This window comes from Humulus lupulus, chromosome 1 (genome assembly GCF_963169125.1).
Source record: "Humulus lupulus chromosome 1, drHumLupu1.1, whole genome shotgun sequence".
Classification (NCBI taxonomy): Eukaryota; Viridiplantae; Streptophyta; class Magnoliopsida; order Rosales; family Cannabaceae; genus Humulus; species Humulus lupulus.
This window is the reverse complement of record NC_084793.1, coordinates 252,915,480-252,940,328: the sequence shown is the minus strand read 5'-3', so window position 1 is coordinate 252,940,328 and position 24,849 is coordinate 252,915,480. Positions and strand designations below refer to the sequence as shown.

General features: G+C 36.5%; 3 protein-coding genes across 3 annotated transcripts; 2 read left to right on the top strand and 1 right to left on the bottom strand.

Annotated features, from left to right (window-relative positions):
• The first annotated feature begins 6,320 nt into the window (after window positions 1-6,320).
• On the top strand, window positions 6,321-12,746 carry LOC133832427 (uncharacterized). Its single transcript, XM_062262772.1, has 6 exons — window positions 6,321-6,445; window positions 6,790-6,880; window positions 10,234-10,332; window positions 10,531-10,761; window positions 12,364-12,486; window positions 12,669-12,746. Exons 1-6 carry the CDS (start codon window positions 6,321-6,323, stop codon window positions 12,744-12,746), a joined length of 747 nt encoding a protein of 248 aa, XP_062118756.1.
• Window positions 12,747-14,288: 1,542 nt separating this feature from the next.
• LOC133805611 (wall-associated receptor kinase-like 15) lies at window positions 14,289-15,992 on the top strand. Its single transcript, XM_062243788.1, has 2 exons — window positions 14,289-15,277; window positions 15,672-15,992. The coding sequence occupies exons 1-2, from the start codon at window positions 14,377-14,379 to the stop codon at window positions 15,722-15,724; spliced, it is 954 nt and encodes a 317-aa protein (XP_062099772.1). The 5' UTR covers window positions 14,289-14,376; the 3' UTR covers window positions 15,725-15,992.
• A 309-nt stretch (window positions 15,993-16,301) lies between these two features.
• On the bottom strand, window positions 16,302-24,248 carry LOC133805603 (uncharacterized). The gene is made up of 4 exons (XM_062243785.1): window positions 23,441-24,248; window positions 22,135-22,227; window positions 21,918-21,985; window positions 16,302-16,617 (listed from the first exon to the last, which is right to left on the bottom strand). Exons 1-4 carry the CDS (start codon window positions 24,062-24,064, stop codon window positions 16,449-16,451), a joined length of 954 nt encoding a protein of 317 aa, XP_062099769.1. The 5' UTR covers window positions 24,065-24,248; the 3' UTR covers window positions 16,302-16,448.
• Between the last annotated feature and the right edge of the window lie 601 nt (window positions 24,249-24,849).

Below are 24,849 nucleotides of genomic sequence, written 5' to 3'. Positions count from 1 at the left end.
GTATGAGGATCTCTATGTGAGAGAGATAGTTTGCCTTCACGGGACTCTAAGGTCTATCGTGTCTGATAGAGACCCTATCTTTACTTCCAAGTTTTGGGGAAGTTTGTAGAGGGCGATGGGTACACATCTGAAGTTTAGCACAGCTTATCATCCTCAGACCGATGGGCAGTCTGAGAGGACTATCCAAATATTGGAGGACATGCTGAGAGCATGTTTGTTGGACTTTGAAGGGTCCTGGAGTAAATATTTTCCTTTGATAGATTTTTCTTATAACAACAGTTACCAGTCTACCATTGGGGTGGCACCTTATGAGATCTTGTATGGTAGGAAGTGCAGATCACCCATACAATAGGATGAGATGGGTGAGAGGAAATATTTGGGTCCTGATGCAGTTCAGAGGACCACTGAGACTATCGAGAAGATTAGAGCTCGGATGCTTGCATCTCAGAGTAGGCAGAAGAGCTATTCTGACCCAAGGCGTAGGAACGTAGAGTTCCAGGTGGGAGACTATGTCTTCCTTAGGGTTTCCCCTCTGAGAGGGGTGAAGAGGTTCGGGAAGAAGGGCAAGTTGAGCCCTAGGTTTGTGGGACCGTTTGAGATCCTGGAGAGGATCAGGGAGGTGGCCTATAGGTTGGCCTTACCCCCTGCATTGTCTAGTGTGCGTAATGTATTCCATATTTCCATGTTAAGGCCTCTGCCTGGGGGCGCGCCGCGACCTTTTAGGGAAAGTCTCAGCCCGTGCCTCTGGTTAGAGCGGAGGAGGCTTACTGATTGGACGGGCGTGCTGCGGCCCACTAGGCTAGGTCGTGGCCCGCCTGGGCATTTTTGCCTTAGGGGGTTTTTTTTAAATGGAAACATTTTCCTAAGCGCTCGGGATCGATTACACTACCCGATTTAGTGGAACTCGAGGCCCTGGAGGCTAGGACTCGGTTCAGAAGCCTTTATTTGCTCGTTATTAATAGAATCATGTTTTATGGTTGTGACTAGGGTATTGATAGGGGCTCGGAACCGAGGTTGTGCTCGAGGGTCGTTCTTATTTGCGCTTACTCGGACCTAAGGTAAGAAAACTGCACCCAATACGTGTTATATGTGATTAGGGCTTGGCTTGACTGTTATATATTATCATGATTAGGGCTTGGGCCCCCAAGATGTTTATGCTTAGGCAATTGTTTCACATGTTGATCGATATTTGCTTAAGTGCTTAATGATTTTGTATGGATTACGTAGTTAGGGCTTGAGGCCCTGTTACATCATTATAAACAATGTTGTAAGAATGATCAATCAATGATGTTATGTGGTTAATATGCATATGTGCGTATTATGTTGGGATATGCTTATCCATATCTGTTTCTATGTTGTGTTCTGTAAACCTAGATCAGGGCTTGACTTATTAGTCAAGGACGGCAATAGCGCGTTGCGCGTTGGTCGAAAGACTTAGGTCTAAACCAGCAACGTACTATTACGTTGATCGACTTTGAGGTCTATGGTAAACCTAGGGGTTGGGCTAGCTCTATGGCTAGTGAGACAGAGCTAAGGGCGAGGGCCCCAGGTGACTCTATGGTCACGTAGCTAGGGCATAGGCCTCGGGATTGGCTCTAAGGCCATCTATTTAGGGCAACGGCCCCAAAATTGGTCCAATGATCCCTTGCTTGTATCTAAATGATAGTATTTATGGATTAATATTACTGAATTGGTTAAAGGGGTATCTAGAAGTTTAAATTCTTTGTTTATGCACATGTTGAGTTTTCTTGCTGAGCCTCGGCTCACTGGTGCTTTGTGGTGTAGGTAAGGGGAAATGAAAGCTTGACCAGCCATGAGTTGGAGAGCTTCGGTGGCGACGTGTACATATGCGGCTGCTCGACCACCACGGTTGGGGTTATCTCAGAGGAACTAGGGTTGAAGCCCTGTTTTTGCCACTTAGGTTGGCTGAATGTAACTTTTGATATATTTGTACCTTTTAAAAGTTTAGTTGTAATATTTTGGGATCCCATGTTTATATGAAACTTTTTAAATAAAAGTCAACGGTTCTTTGACCAAAAATTTTAACCCTAACCCTTGACACTAACCTTAGTTGCACATTTTAAACCAAATGACCTGATTAGAAGGTCTGATACAATTTTAAGTACACAATGTAACGGTCCTGGATTAGGAGGACGTTACATCAGGCATCTCTTGGTAATGCTCTGAATACAAAAGTGTGGATCTTTTACAATGTGTGTCCTAGCCCTATTTATAGAGGTTGAGAACAATTAACTCCCTTAATGGGAATTTATTATAAAACATTCCCACTTAATCGAGGCATAAAAGATAATAAATACACTTTCCCATAATTAAGGAGGTGGTGGGCCTGTGTGTATCACACGGGGCCCATTTATGAGGTTGCAGCCCACAAATTTTTGGGGTAACACATCATTGACAGTGTTTGAGGGCAGCTTCATGTTTTCCCATGTCAGGCGGTGTAGTGAGATATAATTCTTGTCGTGCATACATACTCGACATCACGACTTGAGGGAACAATAACATTGCACTTGGCTGCTTGTGGTCCAGGGTCGTTATGCATGAGACCTGACACTTTATGTCCGGCCCCGAGGAAAACTCTCCAGACCAAGAGGGCTGGATTAGAAAAGGAGATGGGAAGACCCCAATGATAGTTCTCGAGGAGTAACTCACATGGACATTCTTCTCCAGAGGCAGATCACAATAGATGGGGAATGGCAAGCTCACTAAGACTTCCTTAGCTTTCGTGGAGTGTCACGTGTCAGTTGGTGAAAACACAGACAATAATAGGGTATTCCAAAGTGAAAAGAAGAGGTATATTTTATATTCTAAAAGAAAACAAAACATTTATATCGAGAAATACAACTTTTCTTGAAGATGACTATGTAAATAACCATATGTCTCATAGTAAAATTGTACTGGAGGAAATACTCTCTGATCATATCAGTAAATCACCAACAGTTGACAAAAAAAAATAATGACAAGAAGACATCATTAGTTCTATTCCGAAAAATTGAGAGCCTCATCGTAATGGGAGGATTTTTCAGACAACCATCTCGCTATGAATACGAAGTTCAAATGCTTGTGTCTGACAAAAACAAAGATGATCCATTGACATACAGAGATAATATGAATGATTCTAACAAAGAAAAATGGTGAAATGCCATGAACCTGGAAATGGAACCAATGTATTCCAATTCTATATGGACTCTAGAAGAACCATGTCAGGCCCATTGGTTGTAAATGGATATTCAAGAAGAAAAGAGAAGCGGATGGGAAAGTAGAGACTTTCAAAGCAAGGCTTGTAGCCAAAAGCTATGCCCAACAGGAAGGGGTTGATTATGAAGAAATCTTCTCTCTTGTAGCCATGCTAAAGTCTATTCACATGCTCTTGCCCATTGCTGCGTGCATATGCACTACACCAAAATACCAATTTTGTGTCAGTCAAACATGCCAGTCAACTAGCATTTGTGGTAGTTGGACACTGCCACAAATGAAATAGTATTTGCGCCAGTTGTAACACTAACATTATTATTGGGGGAAGTTTACATTTGTGGCATACTGACGTCTGTAATGTGAGCATTAGCGTCAGTGAAAAACTGACGGTAACAACAATTTTGCGTCAGTTGGGCATTGACGCAAATGCTTAAGCAAAATGCGCATTTTGCTTAAACGTTTGCGTCAGTGCTCAACTGATGCAAACATACCATTACTGTCAGTTTTGCAGTGATGCTAACAGTCTGCCCAGAAATTAAAAAGCCCAGCATCGTCCTCGAACCCTCATTCCCCCAATTTGAAAATCTGCATTTTCACCCCACAACCCAGCAGCGGCTCCAGCATATTCCACCCTTTAGGTGAGTTTTTTTTTCAATTTTAAGGATAAAATTATGAATTATGTATGTTTATGAACCTTATATGTAGTTGTTTTTAGTTTTTTGTGTAGATTTTAGATTATTGAAGATTATAGTTTGAAAACCTAAAACTTATCAACTTTTTGTGGTTTGCTACTTCAATATCCCACATTACCACAAGTAAGTGCAATTCTTTTCATTTTTATGAATGAAATTTAATTTTTATGACTTTTATTATAATTTCTTTATATTTTGTTAAATTTTCAATTTTTTTTATTAAATTTAATTTCGAGTTTAAGTGTGTGAATGGGTATATATATTAAATTGTATGTTTTCTATAAGTTCCACTTTATTAATTATTTAGTTTGAATATTTTTAGTAAATTTTTCTTTATATTTTGTCAACTTTTGCAAAAAACAAATTAATTTAATTTTGGGTTTAATTGTTTAAATATGTATATATATATATATACATATTAAATTATTTGTTTTCTTTATGTTCCATTTTAATATTTATTTAGTTACAATATTTTTAGTAAATTTTTCTTTATATTTTGTTAACTTTTTTAAAAAAAAAATAATTTCGAGTTTAAGTATTTAAATGGGTATAGATAATAAATTATGTGTTTTCTTTAAGTTCCATTTTAATATTTATTTAGTTAGAATAGTTTTAGTATAACTTTCTTTATATTTTGTTAACACTTTTTTTATTGGTATATTTAAATAAGTTTTTTGTTGACGAACTTGTTGGTGATCAAGCTTTGGAGGATTTTATGTTGGAAGTAATATTTTTTACTTTAATATATAATTACGATATTGAACTTAGTAGAATGTATGATTTAAGAATTAGTGGAGATAGGTTATGGGATTGTGTGTTGTTGTGATATAATGTTGGAATTATGCATGTTTGATTGATTAATTGGTTTGTTGTGTTTATGTTATGAACATAGGTTCATTTAAATTTGGGAAATATGATAGAAATAGGGGAAATGCTGCCCAATTTTTTTTAGATTTAGTAATATGAGAATTATGCATGTTTGATTGATTTGTTGAATACTTTGTGTATTATGTGTTGTATACATGTGCATTTTTAATTTGGAAAATATGATAGAAATAGGGGAAATGCTGCCCAAATTTTTTTGGACATATTGTTTCCTTTATTTACTTGTCAATTAGGTAATTCATGAACCTAATTGTTAATGTTTGTTTCTTTGTTTGTTTGTTTTTTTTTTTTTTTTGTGAAGTTTGACCATGGATAGAGATTGAAGGTCAGTGGATAGGTTATCAGTGAAATATAAGAATGGAGTTAAGTTTTTCTTGCAGTTTTATGCAAGGAATACTTAATCTCCTATTAGTATTCATTGTCTTTGTGTTAAGTGTGGTAATGTTGTCAAGATAACAATTATCAAAATAAAGGGTAATTTTTCAGTTGCGATTCCCATTCTTTACACTTTGTAACACTTAGGTCCCAAAAGTTGATTTTGTATCAGTTAGGTCCCTAACCTTTTCAAATCGTATCATTTAGGTCCATAAATGTTATTTTTGTTTATTTTTCTTTGAAAATACATAAAAAAATATAAAATAAATTGTGAATCATTCTTAAAATGTTTGGACATTTAATTTATGACAATAACAAACATGACATGAGAACAAATATTTTCATGACATTTTTAAAAATATTTAAGAATTTTATAAATTAAATTAACGTTTTATTAAAAAGGTATTCTTACCTACATCATTGTTTTATAATTAATATTAATAACTATGTTATCTCGATTATCTTGATATTATCAATTTTTATTATGTTTATGCTTTTTTATTTCATATATTCTTTTGAAAACTTAATAATAGTGTATATAAAGTTATTTACGTGCATATATATATATATATATATATATGATTAGTTATAAGTTACATTATAGAAAAAATTTGCAAAATAAAAAATAAATATGTACATTGTAGATATTGATAATCTCGTGATAGTTCAGTTATTAATATTAAAAATTTATAGGTAAGAATTTTTTTTTAATGAAAAACTAATTTAATTAATAAAACCATTAAATATTTTTAAAATGTCATGAACATATATATTTTTTCAATGTTATGTTTGGTATTGTTATAAATTAAGTGGACCAATTTTTTTTTAAGATTCATTCACCATTTTTTATATTTTATTTACGTTTTTTGAAATAAAAATATCATTTAGGGACCTAAATGATATGATTTGAAAAAATTGGGGACCGAACTGATACAAAATCAACTTTCGGGACTTAAGTGTTACAAAGTGTAAAGAATGGGGACTACAGCTGAAAAAAAAAGAGTAAAATAAAATATCACTTATTTAGGAACAAAATATACAAAAGTTATAACGTGTGGCTTTTTGCACAGAGAAAGAATGAAAGTCATTGATGAGGGACCATCTAAGAATAATAAGTATTTTGATGTAGATTATGAAGTTGATGATATTGCACAAATGATTGATGACGCACAATATGAATCACATGTGGATCCAGTTAAATTTCAGTCCATCTTTGAAGATGTTGAGAAACTCATTTTCCCTAACTGTACAACGTTCACTAAATTATCAGCACTGCTTAGGTTATATAACTTAAAAGTCAAACATGAGTGGAGTGATAAGGGAATGATAGAGCTATTATCATTTTTTTTTTATGAGATTTATTACCAGAAGGTAATGACATGTCGTCTTCATTTTATGAGGCAAAGAAGACATTGTGTCCGTTAGGCATGCAATATGAAAAATACATGCTTGTCCTAACGATTACATCTTATATCGAAAGAGAATTGTTGATGCAATTGCATGTCCGACATATGACGAGTCTAGATGGCAAAAGAAAAAAAAATTCGGATGCGGTTAGAAAAGGTTTCCCTGCAAATTTTTTATGGTATTTATCGCTGATACCTTGTTTGGTTCGATTTTACAGATATGATGATCATGATAAAAATTTAATTTGGCATGCTAAGGATGGTAAGCTGAGACATCCAGCTGACTCACCAGCTTGGAAAAAAGTTGATGTAAAATGGCATGCATTTGGCAACGAACTGAGGAATATTTGTCTCGGTCTTTCTACTGATGGAATTAATCCACACACCTCCCTTAGCAGTAAGTATAGTTGTTGGCCTATAATGGTAGTAATCTATAATTTACTGCCATGGTTGTGTACGAAGAGAAATTTTACCATGTTGACCTTGTTGATATCAAGCCCTAAACAACCTGGAAATGACATTGATGTATACCTAACTCCTTTAATTGACGATTTAAGCACATTGAGGTATGAGGGAGTTAGTGCTTACGATGCCTATAGGAAAGAAAATTTAATCTTAAATCAATGTTGTAGTGGACCATTAATGATTTTCCAGCCTTAGGTAATCTTTCTGGATTTAGTGTGAAATGGTAAAAGTCATGTCCCATCTGTGAAGAGGGGACTCATTCTGAATATTCAAAACACTCTAGAAAATTTGTTATATGGGACACTGAAAGTTCTTACCTGAAGAACGTGAATTTTGAAGTTGGACAAATGCCTTCAATGGTAAACTTGAATTTGGAAGGGCTCCACCACCTTGATTAGTGTGCATTGATTAGTGTGTCGGGAGGGCATAATTGGTTTATGTGTGAATTTATTAGTGTAATGCATGATTTTATGATAAGCATGCTTGTATGGTTAAATGAATGTAAATGTGATTATATGCTATAATTGTGAGAACCACATTATTATGTGGGTAAATCTGCAGCATGCGACTTGAGGCGATCCTAGGGAGCTAGTTAGCGGGAAGTCACAACAGGACCTAATGCTGGACTTGGAGCAAGTCAAGGGGTATTTTGGGTATTAGGTGGTTATTTGGGTTATCGGGTTATGGAAATAAATAATTGGAGATATATTTGAGGTTAGGAAGCTTAGGTGGGAATACTGGGGAATTTTACCATTTTGCCCTCGGGGACGTTTCCGGTACCCCGAGCCTCGGGATTGATTTAATTGCTTAAGGATAAACTAGTAAACTTTAGAAAAGAGTAGAACCAAAAGCTAAACCGACCCTTCTCTCTCTCTCCCTTTTTCTCTCAAGGAAACTACAGAAAAGCTAAGGGAATTAGGCTGGAGCACAGAGAATTGAGTGGAAGATTTAGAGGAATAACTCAGTGGAAGCTTAAGAATCTAATTACGAACTGAGGTAAGCATTGACATGCATTTTTTGATCAATTGATTATATAGTTTTGGGGCTGGATTCTAAGAGTTTTTAAGTTCTTAACTTCAAGGTTGAATTAAGGCAGAAAGCTTGGGTGTTAGCTCAGTAATTGCTTGGAGGATTGAGTCTTCAGTCAAGGTAAGCTCCAATTCATGATTTAGTGTTTGAATTCTGAGTTTTTATGACTGGTTTTAGTGTTCTTGAGTGTGTGAGTTTCAAAAATTGAAAAGGTGTTTTAATGAGTTTTTAGATTAGGTTTCTGCTGGCTTGTGCTTCTGAAATCATGTAGGAATGTTTGTGATAATTGTGGTATATTATTGGGATGGTTTTGAGTAAGGTTGGAGAGTTAAAAATGGAGGTTTTTCTGGGTTCGAAGGGGCCGGGTCGCAGCATAGTTCTTGGTGAGCCGCGGCCCTCTGATGCTGATGAGTGTTGGAGAGGGAGGGCGGGCCGCGACATGGGCTATGTAGGGTTGCGGCCCGTGTCTGGTTCTGGGCATGGATGAGCCTCTGGTTGGGGCCATGCCGCGGCATAGGGAGGTTGAGCCGCGGCCCTTCAGGAAATTTGGGTTTTTGGGATTTTAAGCATGGGAATTTAACCTAGGGTGCTCGGGATCGAATCTACTACCGTGTTTGGTGGAATTCGATGTTCTGGAGACTAGAAACTTATCTAGAAGCCCTTTTACAATTATTAATGGTATCCCTTATCTTAGTTGTGACTAGGTATAAGCTAGGGGCTCGGGAAACGGATCGTGCTCAAGAGGCATCTCACGTAACCAGTACACTTGGAAACTAAAGGTAAGAAAACTGCACCCGGTTGTGATTTGATAATGGGACTAAGGGCTCCCTATTTTGTATGCTTATTGAAGGATGTTATTCTGCCATATGAATAATAAACAAACGGCCTAAGAGTGTCGGAGTTTACATTGGCGCACAGGGCGTGGCTCAGCCACTGGTAGCTGAGGACAGCTTACTATGCACTGAGCTCGATTTAATCAAACCAGAGTCAGTGGGGTAAACAGAGGGTGCGACCTAAGGGTGTCAACCCTTATTATCATGTGATTTTATTGTTATTATTGATTGGTGGACTTGTCATGCAGAATAGCTAAGTGTTGGTTTGTTGATTCTTTGCTTATGTCTATCGGTTATGTGTTATGTAATTAGTGTGATATGCTAAGTGTATGAACATGCTTTGAAGATTATTTAGTTGATATCACTGTTTGTACTATAATGTTATGTTTTCTTGCTGGGCCTTGGCTCACAGGTGCTACGTGGTGCAGGTAAAGGCAAGGGCAAGCTTGATCGGCCCTGATTCGGATAGCTCTGAGAGCAGAATGTACATGATCAGCTGCTCAGCCGCCAGGGTTGAGGAGGAGACAGGAACAGGAGAGCCATATATGTCTGTTTTTCCCTTAGAGTGGCTAGTGGTTGTTTGTACTCTGGAAATTTTGTAAAGTAACTTTTTAAACGTTGTTTCTTTTGGGATCTCTGGTGTAAAATGTTTAATTATATGAAATGTATCTTTTGAGACCAAAACCTTTTTAACCCTAGCTCATTAATGGTTTCAGTGACACATTTTTAACTAAATGACTTGATTAGCAAGTCCTGCACTTCTATAAATACACAGTGTAGCGGTCTTGGCTATCTATGGCGTTATAGTCATTTGGTGAGAGAGTTAAGATTGTGTGGACCAGTATACATGAGATGGATGTACCCATTTGAACGGTATATGAAGATTTTAAAAGGCTATGTTATAAATAGAAGTAGACCTGAGGGATACATAATTGAATCCTACATCATTGCCAAACCGCCATCAGACTACATCAGTATTATGATCATGAAGATTGGAAAATTTTTTTTGCAAAAAGACTAACCCCAGAGTGGGAAGAGATGAGGAAAATTAAACAAGATGCTCGAGCTTAGAACAAGTATTCACATCACTCAGGACGTGGTGGTTATGCACTGGTAGAGCAAAAATGTAGCAGGAATTGGGTCATGAGTTGACCGAATATGACAGATCTAAGAAGTGGACACGAGCACGGATGAACAAGAAAGGAGAAGTTGTTAACGAAGAAGCTCGAGAGGTGGTGAAGAGAATTATAAGTGTTCTTTGACTTTTTTTTTACTAATTTCAATGATTAACGTATGTGTTAAATTCTAGCTTATTTAATTGTCTTATGTATATAGGCGGAATACAGGCAAAAAGTAGCAGATGGAGAGTTGGTGGAGGAAGGTTCAAATAATATACTAACTATGGCATTAGGCACTCCAGAGCATGGGGGACGTGTTAGGGGGGTCGCTGGGCATGTCGTTCTCCGTGCAGTTTTTCACAACCCACCACCAAGAAGATTCAACCATAAACAACAAGGTGTGGAAGATGCTCGTTATAAGGACCTTGAAGAGAAATGGCACCAATCTGAAGAAAGGGCACGTCAACAGGAGGAAAAGTTAAACCAATTGATGGTGCATATTCAATCTCAATAGAGCAGTGCATTTGGATCATCAAATGCATCTGGTTCGAGTGTTGGAGGAGCCTCAAACACACCACATGCACCATATGCCCCTCCACCACCGACACAGGCAACATATGCCCCTCCACCACCGACACAGACACCATATGCTCTTCCACCACCGACATGGACACCATATGCTCACCCACCACCCTCACTAGCACCATATGCTACCCCACTACCACAGTCAAACTTTCCTGATGAGGTAATATTTTCCTATTAACTCATTATTGCATATATTGGATAAGGTAAAAAATAAATTAGTTTATCTAAAATGATAACTTTGATTGTTTTGTAATGTTACAGATTAATTACAAAATAATGGTTCGACACAAAATATAGTTGCAGAGGGGAAACTTTTAAGTACATGAGTTTAACTGCCTCTGTAAAATTATCGTGTGAGAGATGAGGTAGTCATTCAAGAGAACACTAGTTTATCACATCCACTTACAATGGAAGGCTATACCTTAGTTGGTCAAGCAGTCAAGTACCACGTTGTATGGCCACAACATTGGGTCCTTACTAATCAACAAATGAAAGAACCACTTGCGCCAACAACCAAGACAATCAAAGAAAATAATAGAAGCATTGACACAGGAGCCTATAGAAGTGCCTATGACAAGAATGTTGACGTGTTTGGTGAAGTTTATTGATCGGTGGCAAAGTGACCACGTGGTAGAAATTCAGATTTTAGAAAGGGTATTTGGATTCCCAAACGATTCTCGGCTATTGAAAGAGGATATCCTCCACTTTTGCAACAATAAGATGATTGGACAGACTGAGCTGGCATTATATATGAGGTACAATGGTGTTTATAAATTTATAGTTTAATTAGTGTAACACGAAATTTATTAGTATATTGACTTTTGTATATGTAGGGTGCTCGATGATTTAGTGCAAATGAAGGGATTGAAACACATGTACACTTTCATGCATCCTACTTTAGTGTCCACTGATGGAGGAACCAATGAAGCACAAGCTAAAAATCTTTTTGAATGATTTCTACATATGGAGCTGAAGAATCGATGCCTATATAATATTATCAGCATTGCAATGCCACATCAATGACATTTCGATGCATAATCGATGCTGCTGGTTGGCATATGTACATGATGCAATTTTGATGGTATATCGATGCCAATTCAATTCTGAAACATACCAACATACATGGCATCGATATTACATCGAAAATAATCTCCAAATTATATGTTCGTCTCAGCATCGAAATAGCATCGATGGGGCATCGATTTGGTATTTCAACCCACATATTTCCAGATCAGAAGAACAAATAAAAAATGCAGAAAAAATACCACACTCAACACCAGAATAGTTCGAAACCTCAATCTAACCATGGCATTATAATTCAGAAGTAGATAGAGTGAGAGGATACTTACTCATGATTTTTTTTCTCTTAAAAAATGCCAAGAATGATGGTCGTTCGAGAGAGAGAGAGAGAGAGAGAATGTGTGTGATGTTGAATCTTATATTTTTAAATGAAAGGGGTATTTTTGTCCAAAATATGGTAGATGCACATTAGTGGGCGAAATCTTTATGTTGACATATTAAAAAAATTCACTATGTTATTATGCATAAAACCTGAAATTTCCCATTTAATACATGTAAATGATGTCTCCTCATGCTATAAAATGAAGAAATCAAAAGTCATTTGGTTTACCACTTTTGAGAGTTTTGTTTGTATCTTTTATTTTCTTCTTGTAATTCAAAAGTGTAAAAGCTCATTGAGCTTCTCTATTTTGTAAGACTAAGTGTAGCACCTTGTGCATATTGTTCGTTTATATCTCTTTAGGATAAAGATGTTCAAGTGTCTTCAGGAGGAGAAGACAACTACATGACTTTCTTCGAGAAGAAGAAAGTGACATCTTTAGAAGAAGATACATCACTAATCATTGAAGTAATTTCAGATGTGAGAGTGAGTCGACAAACTTGGTGGAAGAATGGTTACAAAAATACTTGTGATTCTAGTTAAGATGAAGTCTTCCTATACTCAAGTCAAGTGTATTTTTATATTTGTGATGATTTTACTAATTAAGTTTATTCTCTAGGCGTGGTTCCGTAACTGAACCATTTAACTTATGTAATTTCTGCTTCTAGTTGGGAGAGCAAAGTTCTAATATGCTTGAGCAACTATGTAAAATGTTTCCACAGCCTTTTATCATTATGCTTTATTAAAAAGTTATAATTTTAAGGGAAATTTACAAAAATGCACTAAAAGTTAAAAAAAATCTGAAAAATACGGTACCTTACAAAAATACGGAATTTTGGGATAAAAACACGGAATGGCAAAATTGTAAATACGGAGTGGCAAAATCATAAATAAAAGCTGTAAAATACAATTTCTTGTGATCAACGTTTACAAACTAGTAAATATATGTTACGAACTTGTAAATATCTGTTACGTGTTTGTAAATAATATTTACAAAATCAGTTATAGAATTGTAGATTTTTTTTTTTTTTTGTAGATAAAACCTACAAACAAATTCGTAACTAAATTTTTTATTTTTGTAACAATAATTTACAAATTTAGTTTTACAACTAAGAAAGATATTTTTGTAACTAATATTTACGAAAATATTTTATAGTTAAGAAATCATAAGCAAAATATACATAAAATTATTATACTTTTTCATATTGTTACAATATTGTACCAAAAAATTACATGAAACATCATATTTATGCTATACAACTTAAAAATATAAATTTAAGATATTCATTATTTATAAAACACTTTATTGAATATAGTGGTGAAATACAATATTTTTCTTTAAACAAGTTTTACATTTTTGTAACAACAATTTACAAAACTAATTTCACAACTAAAAAGTTTATTTTTGTAACTCACATTTACATAAATATTTATAAATTAATTTAACATGATTATTACAAAGATTTACAAAACTAATTTTTTAACTTTAAATATATTTTTGTAACAAAACTTGAAACTTGAATTAGATTATGATTTTGGTTTAACATGGAGTGTTGAGACTTGACTAACTATGATTTAAAAAATATATATAATATTTTTATAAAGAATAATAATATTGTGATTATCTTTAACTATATATTGTAACATATAGTTATTAATGTTAATTTTAATTAATAATATATTTGTAATTTGTATAAATATTTATTTATTTTTTGAGTAATTGTATAAATATTAATAAATATATTTATTTTAAATAAAATAAATTACTCTATTTTATTTTATTTTATTGAAGGTAGTAACTATAATTATTATTACTTTTATTATTATATTATTTGATATGCCTAATTCTTATTAAAAATTGAAATAAAAAAGTAAAACAAAGGGTTAATATATATATATATATACATGGGTGGGTGGTAAGTAGTGAATGCCGTATTTTTGTAATTTGTTAACATTACCGTATAAAACGAAATTTTTTTTAGATTACGGTAGAAGATGTAATTAACCCTAATTTAAAACACTTGATAATACTAAAATTAGGTTTTTTTCGGAATTGTTTCCTTTTTAAAAAATATATGTATATCTTAGGTTCATCACAATATTAAAAGTGATTGTAGGTATTCCTTGATTGAAATTGTCAAGAGGCTGATTAAAATAGTATTGGTTCCATTAGATATATTATTTCACTTCTTGAGAAATAGGAAAAAGAAAAAAAGACAAACAACTTTTTTTCCTTCGTATCTTATTACTTTTATATTTGGTTTCCTTCTTACACATATCCACACACATACACATGTAACAGCCAATTCTATTACTACCAAAAACCTAAAAATATATACCAAAAAACACTCAGCTAATTATCATAAGCTAATAACAATGGAGAGTCGTCTCTCACTCATCCTCTTCTACCTCCTCCTCCTAATCTTCGTCACTCCTCGGCGCACGTTAGCTCCGGACCCTTCATGTCGAAGCATGTGCGGGTCTACACAAGTCAAGTACCCGTTCGGAACCGGCTACGGCTGTGGCTCGCCGCGTTTCCAACCCTACGTGACATGTGCACCCACCGACGACAACCGAGACCACGACCACCTCATCCTGACCACCCACACCGGATCCTACCCCATCACCTCCATATCCTACACCACCTCGACCTTAACCATCACCCCACCATCCATGTCCACCTGCTTCGACATGCAACCTTCTCCGGCCAACTTCGGGCTGGACTGGCCCGGCCCATTCCAGCTCGGCCCATCAACTTTCATCCTTCTCTCTTGTCAACCCCCGACCACTTCTCTCACTGTTAAAGACTCACCCGCCTGTGACCCCAACTCCCACCTCTGCGCCTCGATATATACATGTCCCTCCGTGGTTGGGCTGGGCCTCCCGCTTTTCCCGCCGACAAACACGTGCTGCGTGTACTCGCCGGCGAATCTGGACGGCAAAGATGAGCTAAACCTCCGGCAAATGAAGTGTTCAGGGTTCGCTTCCGTCGTTTCGCTTGGAGACTACGCTACGGACCCTGCCAGGTGGCAATACGGCGTCGCTTTGAGGTATAATAATGGCGTTTTGGAGAGTAACGTTGTGGAAACCAAATGCAGGAGCTGTGAAATAAGTGATGGGGTTTGTGGGTATTCTACTACTAATACTGATCATGATCATGATAATTCGTTTCTTTGTGTTTGTAAGAATGGACTCAATACGACGACGGATTGCCATAATGGTGTTGTTCCTTATGCTCAGGATGTGTTTTGGGGTTCGGCCGCTTCTTTACCCACTTGTAAGTTTTTTTTATATATATTACCTTATATTATTGTTATTTTTTATAAAAGAAAATTATTTTTAAGGAAAAATAAGTATGTGGGTTAATTTATTAAGGAGTACATAATAGATAAATTTGTTTTAAAGTTTGATGCTTTCGGGATTTGATTGAAGCGTTAATGTTACGTACATAGATGCGCACAAAATTCTACAGAACTTGTCTTATAAAATTTGATTTTGGGAATAAAGCTTAGCTTTTCTTAAGTGGATATAAAGGCAGAAACTTAATGTGGAAGTTACTATATATATTTATGTATTAAAGGGTTAACAAATGAATATATAACATTATATTGTTGAGATTTATTTTTTATTTATTTAGTGTGCTTATTTATCTTTTATGATAAAAATTTCAGGGAAATTTTGGTATGGTGTTTTGGCTGGCGTGATTATCTTCATAGCAGTTTAAGAGATTAGCTGGAGTCTGGAGATGGGCTTCCTTTTAATTTGCTTGTTTTCACTCTCATTTGGCTTTTGTACAAAAAGTAGTTGATTTGGAAATGTAATGTGTATGGATTGATCAAATTGATAAAATTAAAGTAACGCACAAAGCATCTTCGGCTGCTCAAATGGATTTTAACGTATATATCCACTTGGAAGTTTCGTTTTAAGCCACATTATTGTAGAGGATGTCATGAAAACAGAGTTGGAATTGGTAATATTACAAATTTTAGTCATTCTTTTCTCCTTTAAAAGAAGAAGAAAATTCCGCTGTATGGTGTTGTATCCCAATCGTGTTATGTGGTGGTGATTAGTTTTGAATAAACAACACTGTAGAAGTATATAAAAATGGCCTCCAATGAGTAAAGCCCATATACAACTAAATAATTTACAAAATCAACTCTAAACAATACAAAAAACAACCACCACAAAGGCCAATATCATCCCAAGCTTCTGCCTTCATAAAAAAGTTGCTAATCTAGTCTAGGCAATTTGTATCAAGAACCAGATTCTGTGGCCAACACCGCAACTTTTTCGGTCCAGCAGAGATGGGTCTTAATTCAAAGTTTCTCTTCTGTAACACACATTCTAGTATAATAATTTAGATAGACATTAATATTTCTGAACCTTAATCCATGATTTGGGTGAATGGGATTAATAAATCTAGATTCTCCTTCACCTTTTTAACCTTTTCAGTCCAACTTGTGACCGTTGATGTGGTTTCCATTTGCTTGCTTAGAAGGAGGGAGTGGACCAATGAGGAACGAGTTGAAATGCTTGTACATCTCTTTTGGCTTCTCTGCGTTTATGGCATGCCCTGCATTTTTTATGACCGCTAGTTGTGCATTCTCACCAATATGCCTGCAAAAGGGGTAAATTCAAACTCTTTCAAGGTCATAATGCAAAGCAAAGCATGTTAAAAGTCATTACCGTATTTAGAATGCTTTAGAATTCTAGAATGTTCGAGAATATACTAGGAAGAACATAGAACATTTTAGAAAGTTCTTGAATAAACTTAGAACTAATTAGACAATATATAGAGAGTTCTAACAACATTTAGAAAAATGTAGAAAGTAGTTAAATAATTATAAAGTTAGAAAATTATAGAAAGATGTAGATGTTTCTTTTGTAGCTTATAAATACAAATGTAATGTGTGTCTAAGGTAGTAGCAAAGTGAGTACTACATAAGTGTGTGTAAAGAGTGTGAGAGAAGTCACGAGTGAGTATTCCAAAATAAAGTGTGTAAGTATTTAGTGTGTGTTGTGGTCAAATATTGTATTCAAGTCTTGGTGTAATTACTTTTGTAATAATAAAGTAATTACGTTTTCACGTGTTGTGGTGTTCAACAATTGGTATCAAGAGCTAAGGTTGTGAGATCTTTTGAAATCCTGAGTATGCTCTGTGGTTGCAGCTTTGGCTGAACTTCCACATCATAAAAGATTTCTTGAGATTGTCATTGAGAGAGTTTTCTTACAATTGTTTGTTAAGTTTCTTCGAGAGATCGTGTGTGGTTTAGTACTACAAAGTTTGTTGTCAAAATCAAGCTTGCTTGGAAAAGATAGAATTTTTGCCAAGCCACGATGGGAGACCTTCAAGTGGTCAGTGGAATTAAGGAACTTAACTGTCAAAATTATAACACGTGGTCGTTGCATATGGAGGCATATCTCCAAGGCCAAGACTTGTGGGAGATCTTTACAGGCAACGAGGTCACACAACCAGAGAATGCAGCTACTCTAAAGAAATGGAAGATTAAAGCTGAAAAATCATTGTTTGCTATTCGGACCACAGTTGAAGATAAAATGTTGGAGCACATCAGGGAATCGAAGACACCGAAGGAAGCATGGGATACTTTCGCATCATTATTCACAAAGAAGAATGATGTGAGATTGCAACTTCTAGAGAACGAGCTTCTCTCTACCACACAACGCGACATGACGATAAGCCAATACTTTACCAAGATAAAATCTCTTTGTCACGAAATCTCTGCATTAGACTCTACTGCTGGTATGTCAGACTCCAGAATTAGAAGAATTATTATTCATGGATTAAAAGCTGAATATAGAAGTTTCATTGCCGCAATACAAGGTTGGCCAACCCAACCTTCTTTTACTGAATTAGAAAACTTACTAGCTGACCAAGAAGCGTTGGCTAAGCCATTATCTGGAGTCTCGATAAAGAGTGACGAAGAAGCACTCTTTAGTAGTAATAAGAAAGGTCGACCCCGACCAAGTTCTAGCAAAGGTTCTAGAAGATATGATGACAAAGATGGTCATCATGGAAGCTCCCAAACAGGGGGAGCTCAAAAGAAATACAACCGGGGTGTCCAATTTAAGAGTAACAATAGATGTGATGGTAAATGCTACAATTGTGGGAAGAAGGGCCACATTGCTAAAAATTGTTGGTCCAAGAAGAAAACAGCAGAGGGCAATGCAGTCACGTCAAACGCAGGACGAGCAAGCGATGAAGAATGGGATGCTGAAGCATCTTTCGTTGTGGAGGAAGGAGAATTAGCTCTGGCAGTTACTGCTCCTGGACCAATCGACTACAATAATAATTGGATAATCGACTCTGGCTGGCTGCTCAAATCATATGACAGGGGACAAAGAGAAGTTGCAAAACATGACCGAGTACAAAGGTGGTCGCGTGGTAGTGACAGCCAACAACTTAAGATTACCGATTGCCCATATCGGTAAAACAAAAATAGTGCCACGATTCAGTACAAAGGAAGTATCACTCCAGGATATCTACCATGTACCTAGAATGAAGAAAAACTTACTGTCAATAGCACAACTTACGACATCAGGACACCACGTCGTATTCGGTCCTCATGATGTCAAGATATATCAAGATATATCAAGACCTTAAGATCTCTGGAACACCGATGATGAAAGGGCGATGTTTAGAGTCTGTCTATGTAATGTCAGCAGAGTCAGCTTATGTAGACAAGACTCGAAAGAACGAAACAACAGATTTGTGGCATGCAAGGCTATGACATGTCAGCTATCATAAACTCAAGGTGATGATGAAGAAATCTATGCTGAAGGGTCTTCCTCAACTCGAAGTTAGAACAGAGACTGTATGTGCTGGCTGCTAATACGGTAAGGCACGTCAATTACCGTATGAAGACTCAAAGTTCAAAGCCAAAGCACCATTGGAGCTAGTCCATTCTGACGTATTCGGTCGAGTCAAGCAACCATCGATCAGCGGCATGCGGTACATGGTTACATTCATTGAAGTCTTCTCACGGTACGTATGGGTGTTCTTTATAAAAGAAAAGTCCGAAACTTTTTCAAAATTTAAAGAATTCAAAGAAATAGTCGAAGGAGAAGTTGGAGAGAAAATTCAATGTCTGCGAACAGACAATGGCAGTGAATACACATCAGATGAATTTTCTCTGTACCTACGAGAGTGCCGCATACGCCATCAATTCACATGTGCCAATACATGACAACCAAATGGAGTAGCTGAGAGGAAGAATCGACACCTTGCAGAGACATGTCGAAGCATGCTACATGCGAAGAATGTTCCAGGAAGATTTTAGGCAGAAGGTATGAAGACAGCAGCTCATGTGATCAATAGACTTCCCCAAACAAAGTTAGGGTTCGTTTCACCATTTGAGAAACTGTGGGGTTGTAAACCTGCAGTAAGTCACTTTCGAGTGTTTGGCTGTGTATGCTACGTGTTTGTGCCGAGTCATCTACGTAGCAAATTTGACAAGAAGGCAATTCGATGTATCTTTGTGGGATATGATAGCCAAAGGAAAGGGTGGAAGTGTTGCGATCCTAATATTGGAAAATGTTATACGTCAAGGAATGTGGTATTTGATGAAGCCTCATCATGGTGGTCACCACAAAAGGAAGAGTTGCCAAATTCTCGAGAAATAGAAGACAATTTGCAAAAGAAGATGGGGGAGCAAATTGTTGAGCTACATTCGACTCCAGAAATGGATGAAGAAAAACAAAGTGAGGAAGACAACGAAGAGGCAACACAAAGTCCCTGGCAATCAGGAGTGCATCAAAGAGCAGCAGACGTTGCAAGTGATATTCAAGCTGAAGAAGTAAGCCCACAACCTCGGAGATCAATAAGAGCACGGAAGCCAAATCCTAAGTATGCCAATGCTGCTGTAGCCGAAGAAGAAAAGTTCAGAGAACCAGATAAATATGAAGACGCGTCCCAGAATATCAAATGGATAGAAGCTATGAAAGAGATAAGTGCACTAGAGAAGAATCAAACTTGGGAGCTGGTGCCAAAGCCAAAGGAAGTAAAACCCATTTCCTGCAAATGGGTATACAAGGTAAAAACTCGTCCTAATGGATCGATTGAGAGTTATAAAGCCCGATTAGTAGCTCGTGGATTCTCTCAACAATATGGGCTAGACTATGATGAGACATTCAGCACAGTTGCCAAGATTACAACAGTACGAGTCTTGCTGGCTCTTGCAGCATGTAAAGACTGGAGACTATGGCAGATGGATGTGAAGAACGCCTTTCTACATGGAGAGCTAGATCAAGAAATATACATGGTGCAACCAAGAGGATTTGAGGATAAAGTTCATCCTGAGTATGTTTGTAAACTGAAAAAGGCGCTCTATGGATTGAAGCAGACTCCACGAGCATGGTATGGCAAGATTGCTGAGTTCTTAGTAGAGAGTGGATATGTCATGGCACATGCAGATTTAAGCTTATTTGTTAAAGTAAAGGAAGCAAAGATCGCAGTTGTTTTGGTATATGTTGATGACCTCATCATCACTAATGCCAAGTTATGTGCGCATGAAGGGAAGGACTCTATGGAAACTAATGCCAAGTTATGTGCGCATGAGGGGAAGGACTTGCAAGATGGAGCAATGTACCGACAGCTGGTTGGAAGTCTAATTTATCTAACATTGACTCGACTAGATATCTCGTATGCAGTTGGCGTAGCAAGTTGGTATATGCAGCACCCAAGGAAACCTCATTTGGAAGCAGTGCGACGAATGCTAAGGTATGTCAAAGATACAATTAACTACGGTCTCTTTTATAAGAAAGGTGATGAAGTTAAGATAGTTGGATACTGTGATGTTGATTATGCTGGAGATCATGATACCCGTCGATCAACTACTGGGTATGTATTCAAGCTTGGATCTGGAGCTGTATCTTGGTGTAGCAAAAAGTAACCAACGGTGTCCTTGTCAACCACTGAAGCAGAATATAGAGCAGCAGCAATGGCAGCTCAGGAAAGTACGTGGTTAATGCAACTAATGAAAGATCTACACCAATCTACAAACAATGCAATACCGCTTTATTGTGATAATCAGTCTGCTATTCGCTTAGCAGAAAATCCAGTATTTCATGCAAGGACAAAGCACATGGAAGTGCATTATCATTTTCTGAGAGAAAAAGTGCTTCAAGAAGAAATAGAGATGCAACAAATCAATACTGATGATCAAGTTGCTGACATATTCACCAAAGGACTAAGCACAATCAAGTTTTCGAAATTCAGAACTCAACTAAACCTCGTCAAACAAGAAGAAGCTTAAAGATTCGGTAATGAGGGGAGTGTTAAAAGTCATTACCGTATCTAAAATGCTCTAGAATTCTAGAATGTTCTAGAATATACTAGGAAGAACATAGAACATTCTAGAAAGTTCTTGAATAAACTTAGAACTAATTAGACAATATATAGAGAGTTCTAACAACATTTAGAAAAATGTAGAAAGTAGTTAAATAAATTATAAAGTTAGAAAATTCTAGAAAGATGTAGATGTTTCCTTTGTAGCCTATAAATACAAATGTAATGTGTGTCCAAGGTAGTAGCAAAGTGAGTGTCCCAAAAATGAGTCTAAGTGAGTACTATATAAGTGTGTGTAAAGAGTGTGAGAGAAGTCACTAGTGGGTGTTCCAAAATAAAGTGTGTAAGTATTTAGTGTGTGTTGTGGTCAAACATTATATTCAAGTCTTGGTGTAATTACTTTTGTAATAATAAAGTAATTACGTTTTCACGTAGTGTTCAACAAAGCATTCCAAATGTAAGTGGGACTGGCCAAGGGAAGCTAGGCGCATAGCTATATAGCTATTCTTATCTCAACGTATCATGTTATCGAGTGTGATTGTTTATATAGCAAAATATTTTAGATAAAGAATCAAAGTAAAAGTAACATTGTTATATTAAAAACTCAGTTCACCTCTCTAATCGGTATGCCAGCTCCATTGGGAATACGCGATCGTGTTCTCCCCAGATAATCAAAGTTGGCTGTATAAAGGAAAAAAAATAGCTTGAGAAGATTCTGAGAAAGAGAACTTTTCTGGGATTTTCTTTGTTAAAATATTCATTGCCATAGGAGGAAGAGGAGGAGATAAAAGCTGGTAATGAATTTTAAAAATAGTAGATTTAAAAATAACCTGTAAGATCTTGGGAAGATCAGACATTTTTCTGTCCTTGTGTAATGCATGGACCAATTCTTTCCTCTCTTGAATGTATGATGTGCACATGTACTGCCAGGGAACCAAATTCATAAGTATTAGACAGAGCAATAAGGATTGTTACAATTGATCACATTCAACAAGCCAAAGCTATTAGCTCTGATATCTTAGTTTCATATTCAAAGCTCGACAGTCAGTCAGCACAGGAATATGAGAAATGCAACTTATACTGTACTATTGCTAAAAAAACAAAAACAAAACTAGTTTTCAATTGATTGAGCAAGTTGCCATCATAAAAAGCATAGTGCATAATTAAAGCTTTCTCTGGTCCACTCCACGGTCCTCGTAAACAATCAGCTTTAATAAATTAAAGCAAAAGTAAAGTAGGATAGACTAGAGAAGAAGAATCTTTTATGCCTGAAATCGTTACTGGGTTCAATTGTTCTCTCCCTTAGCAAGTCTGTGATAGTTAGTCCAATAAGATATATTTTGTACCATCTCTCAAAGAAATAATTTGATACATGTATAATTTGCATATATTGCCGAACTGTCATAGGCTAAAATAAGATATTTGTGATCTTATTTTAGTCCAATAAGATATAGGCTAAAATAAGATCATAATTTAAGCAGCTACTGCCGAACTTTCATAAAGCAACAAAGCAGATCTGACAAAATTTAAGCGATGGGATCAAACACCAGCTCCCCCTCTCTCCTTTTATATTTCAATTACTTTTTTCTATCTCCATTTTTCTTCTTCAAGTGGGACCAACCGAAAAATCATATTTTTATATTTAACCACTAAATAAGGTGTAGCCCAGATTCTTTTCCTTTACCATAGAGGCCACATTTTTGCTGTTTGAAGAAACTATTGACTTTTCCGAAATGGTATGACCCCAGAGTAGTCCGCACGAATGAAACCTATGATAGATATCTTTGGTGGGCTTAAAAAGTACATATACTAGATTTCAGAGCAATATAAAACGCTTTAGTTACAGTTTCAACCTAAAGCGAAACGAGTAAGTAATAAGAAACACCAAAAATACTAACTTGTTGAATAAAATACATTATAGTACAATACTCAAACTGATGTAAACTAGTAGAACAAGGAACCCGTGTAACACTCTATAATGAAAATTAGTAATAATTTAGTCTCCTAATCATTATTTTCACCTACTACCTCGCACTGAATTTCCTTTAATAAAATTCTCCGATCAATTCAAAGAACCAATAACTATGAAGTTTTAACCAAAATGGTAGTTAAAAGGGTCAAAGCAGTACTAATTACCTCAATGAAATCTCTGAGGAAAAAAGAGGGAATTCCCTTAATGGGCTTGTAAAACGACAGCTGAATCAAGTCCCTGGCCTTCTCCGGCGTCTGAGGAAACAAAACACTGATCGAATCGTCCACAGTCCTCGACTGAAACATTCCTTCATCCATATCCTTATCCTCCAAACACACCCCGGCACAGCATAGCACCAACCGCTCCACCCGGTCCTTAAACTGCGCCGCCAAGCTGAACCCCACGAACCCACCGTAACTGATCCCCACCACGTGCATCCTCTTCACGCCGTGTGCATCCATAACAGCTGCAACGCATTGGGCCTGGAACGACTCGGACCTCTCGGGTCGGATCGTGTATGAGTCGCCGAAGAAGAGGAGGTCCGGGACATAGACGTTGAATTGTGGCGTCAGAAGTGGGACGAATTCGTTCCACTGCCACATTGCGTTGGCTCCGATGCCATGGATGAGGAGGAGAGTAGGCTTAGACTCGATGTGGTGGATAGGGACCCAGCAATGCATGAAAGTCCCGTCGCCGAGATCGGTCGTCGATGACTTTAGGCCGGCCGCCGAGAACGATCGCCGTAAGAGCCAGTCCCGGGTCGCTGTCAAACTGAAGCAGCACGCCATTTTTGGAGCTCTGAGGTTTGTTTTGTTTTTTAGTTTGGAAAAAATATCGATAAGCGGGAAGATTATATAAACAAACAGAGGAGAGTAAAAAGCAGGTATAATGAGACTGCGGATTTGGCACGAAAATGTTTTAATTAAAAAAATGGAAATTAATTTAATTTATAATTAATTTCGTTAAAAAAGAAAAAGCAACGAACCAGTGTGTTACAGAGATTGAAGGTGAGTTGATTTTGTCGTCGTTAAAGGCAGGGCACAAAAAAGTTAAAGGTCAAAAAAGTGGGATTAATTTCATTAAAATATTTCTTTTCCCATGTAATACAAATTATGAAAATTAATTAATAATTCATGCTTTTTGGCCCAGCTTTAAGGAAAAGTCAAGCGCGTGCTTTTGGATATTCACCAAAAAAATTTAGTAGATTTACACTAAGATATATTGAAGGATTCACGGTCATTGTAATTGTAATTGTAATTGTAATTATAATATTATTAATTTCAAATATTGAGGCATTATAATTTATAAAATATTTTAACCATCACATGGTTTTACACTCATCAAGTGCTAAAATATCTATATGTGAAAGATCTCATCACGTCCACCTTTTGGGTACAATTGTGCATCGTCTCCCAGCAAAACCTAAGAGTCCGAGTCACTCTTATCCATTCCCATTTCCTAATTGTACAAGTGAACACATCATTAATGTCACCAAACCTCTTCTACGTAGTAAGATGACAAAATTATCTATTGTAAATGATAATTTTAAGATCGAATTTCGCTACGAAAAGCT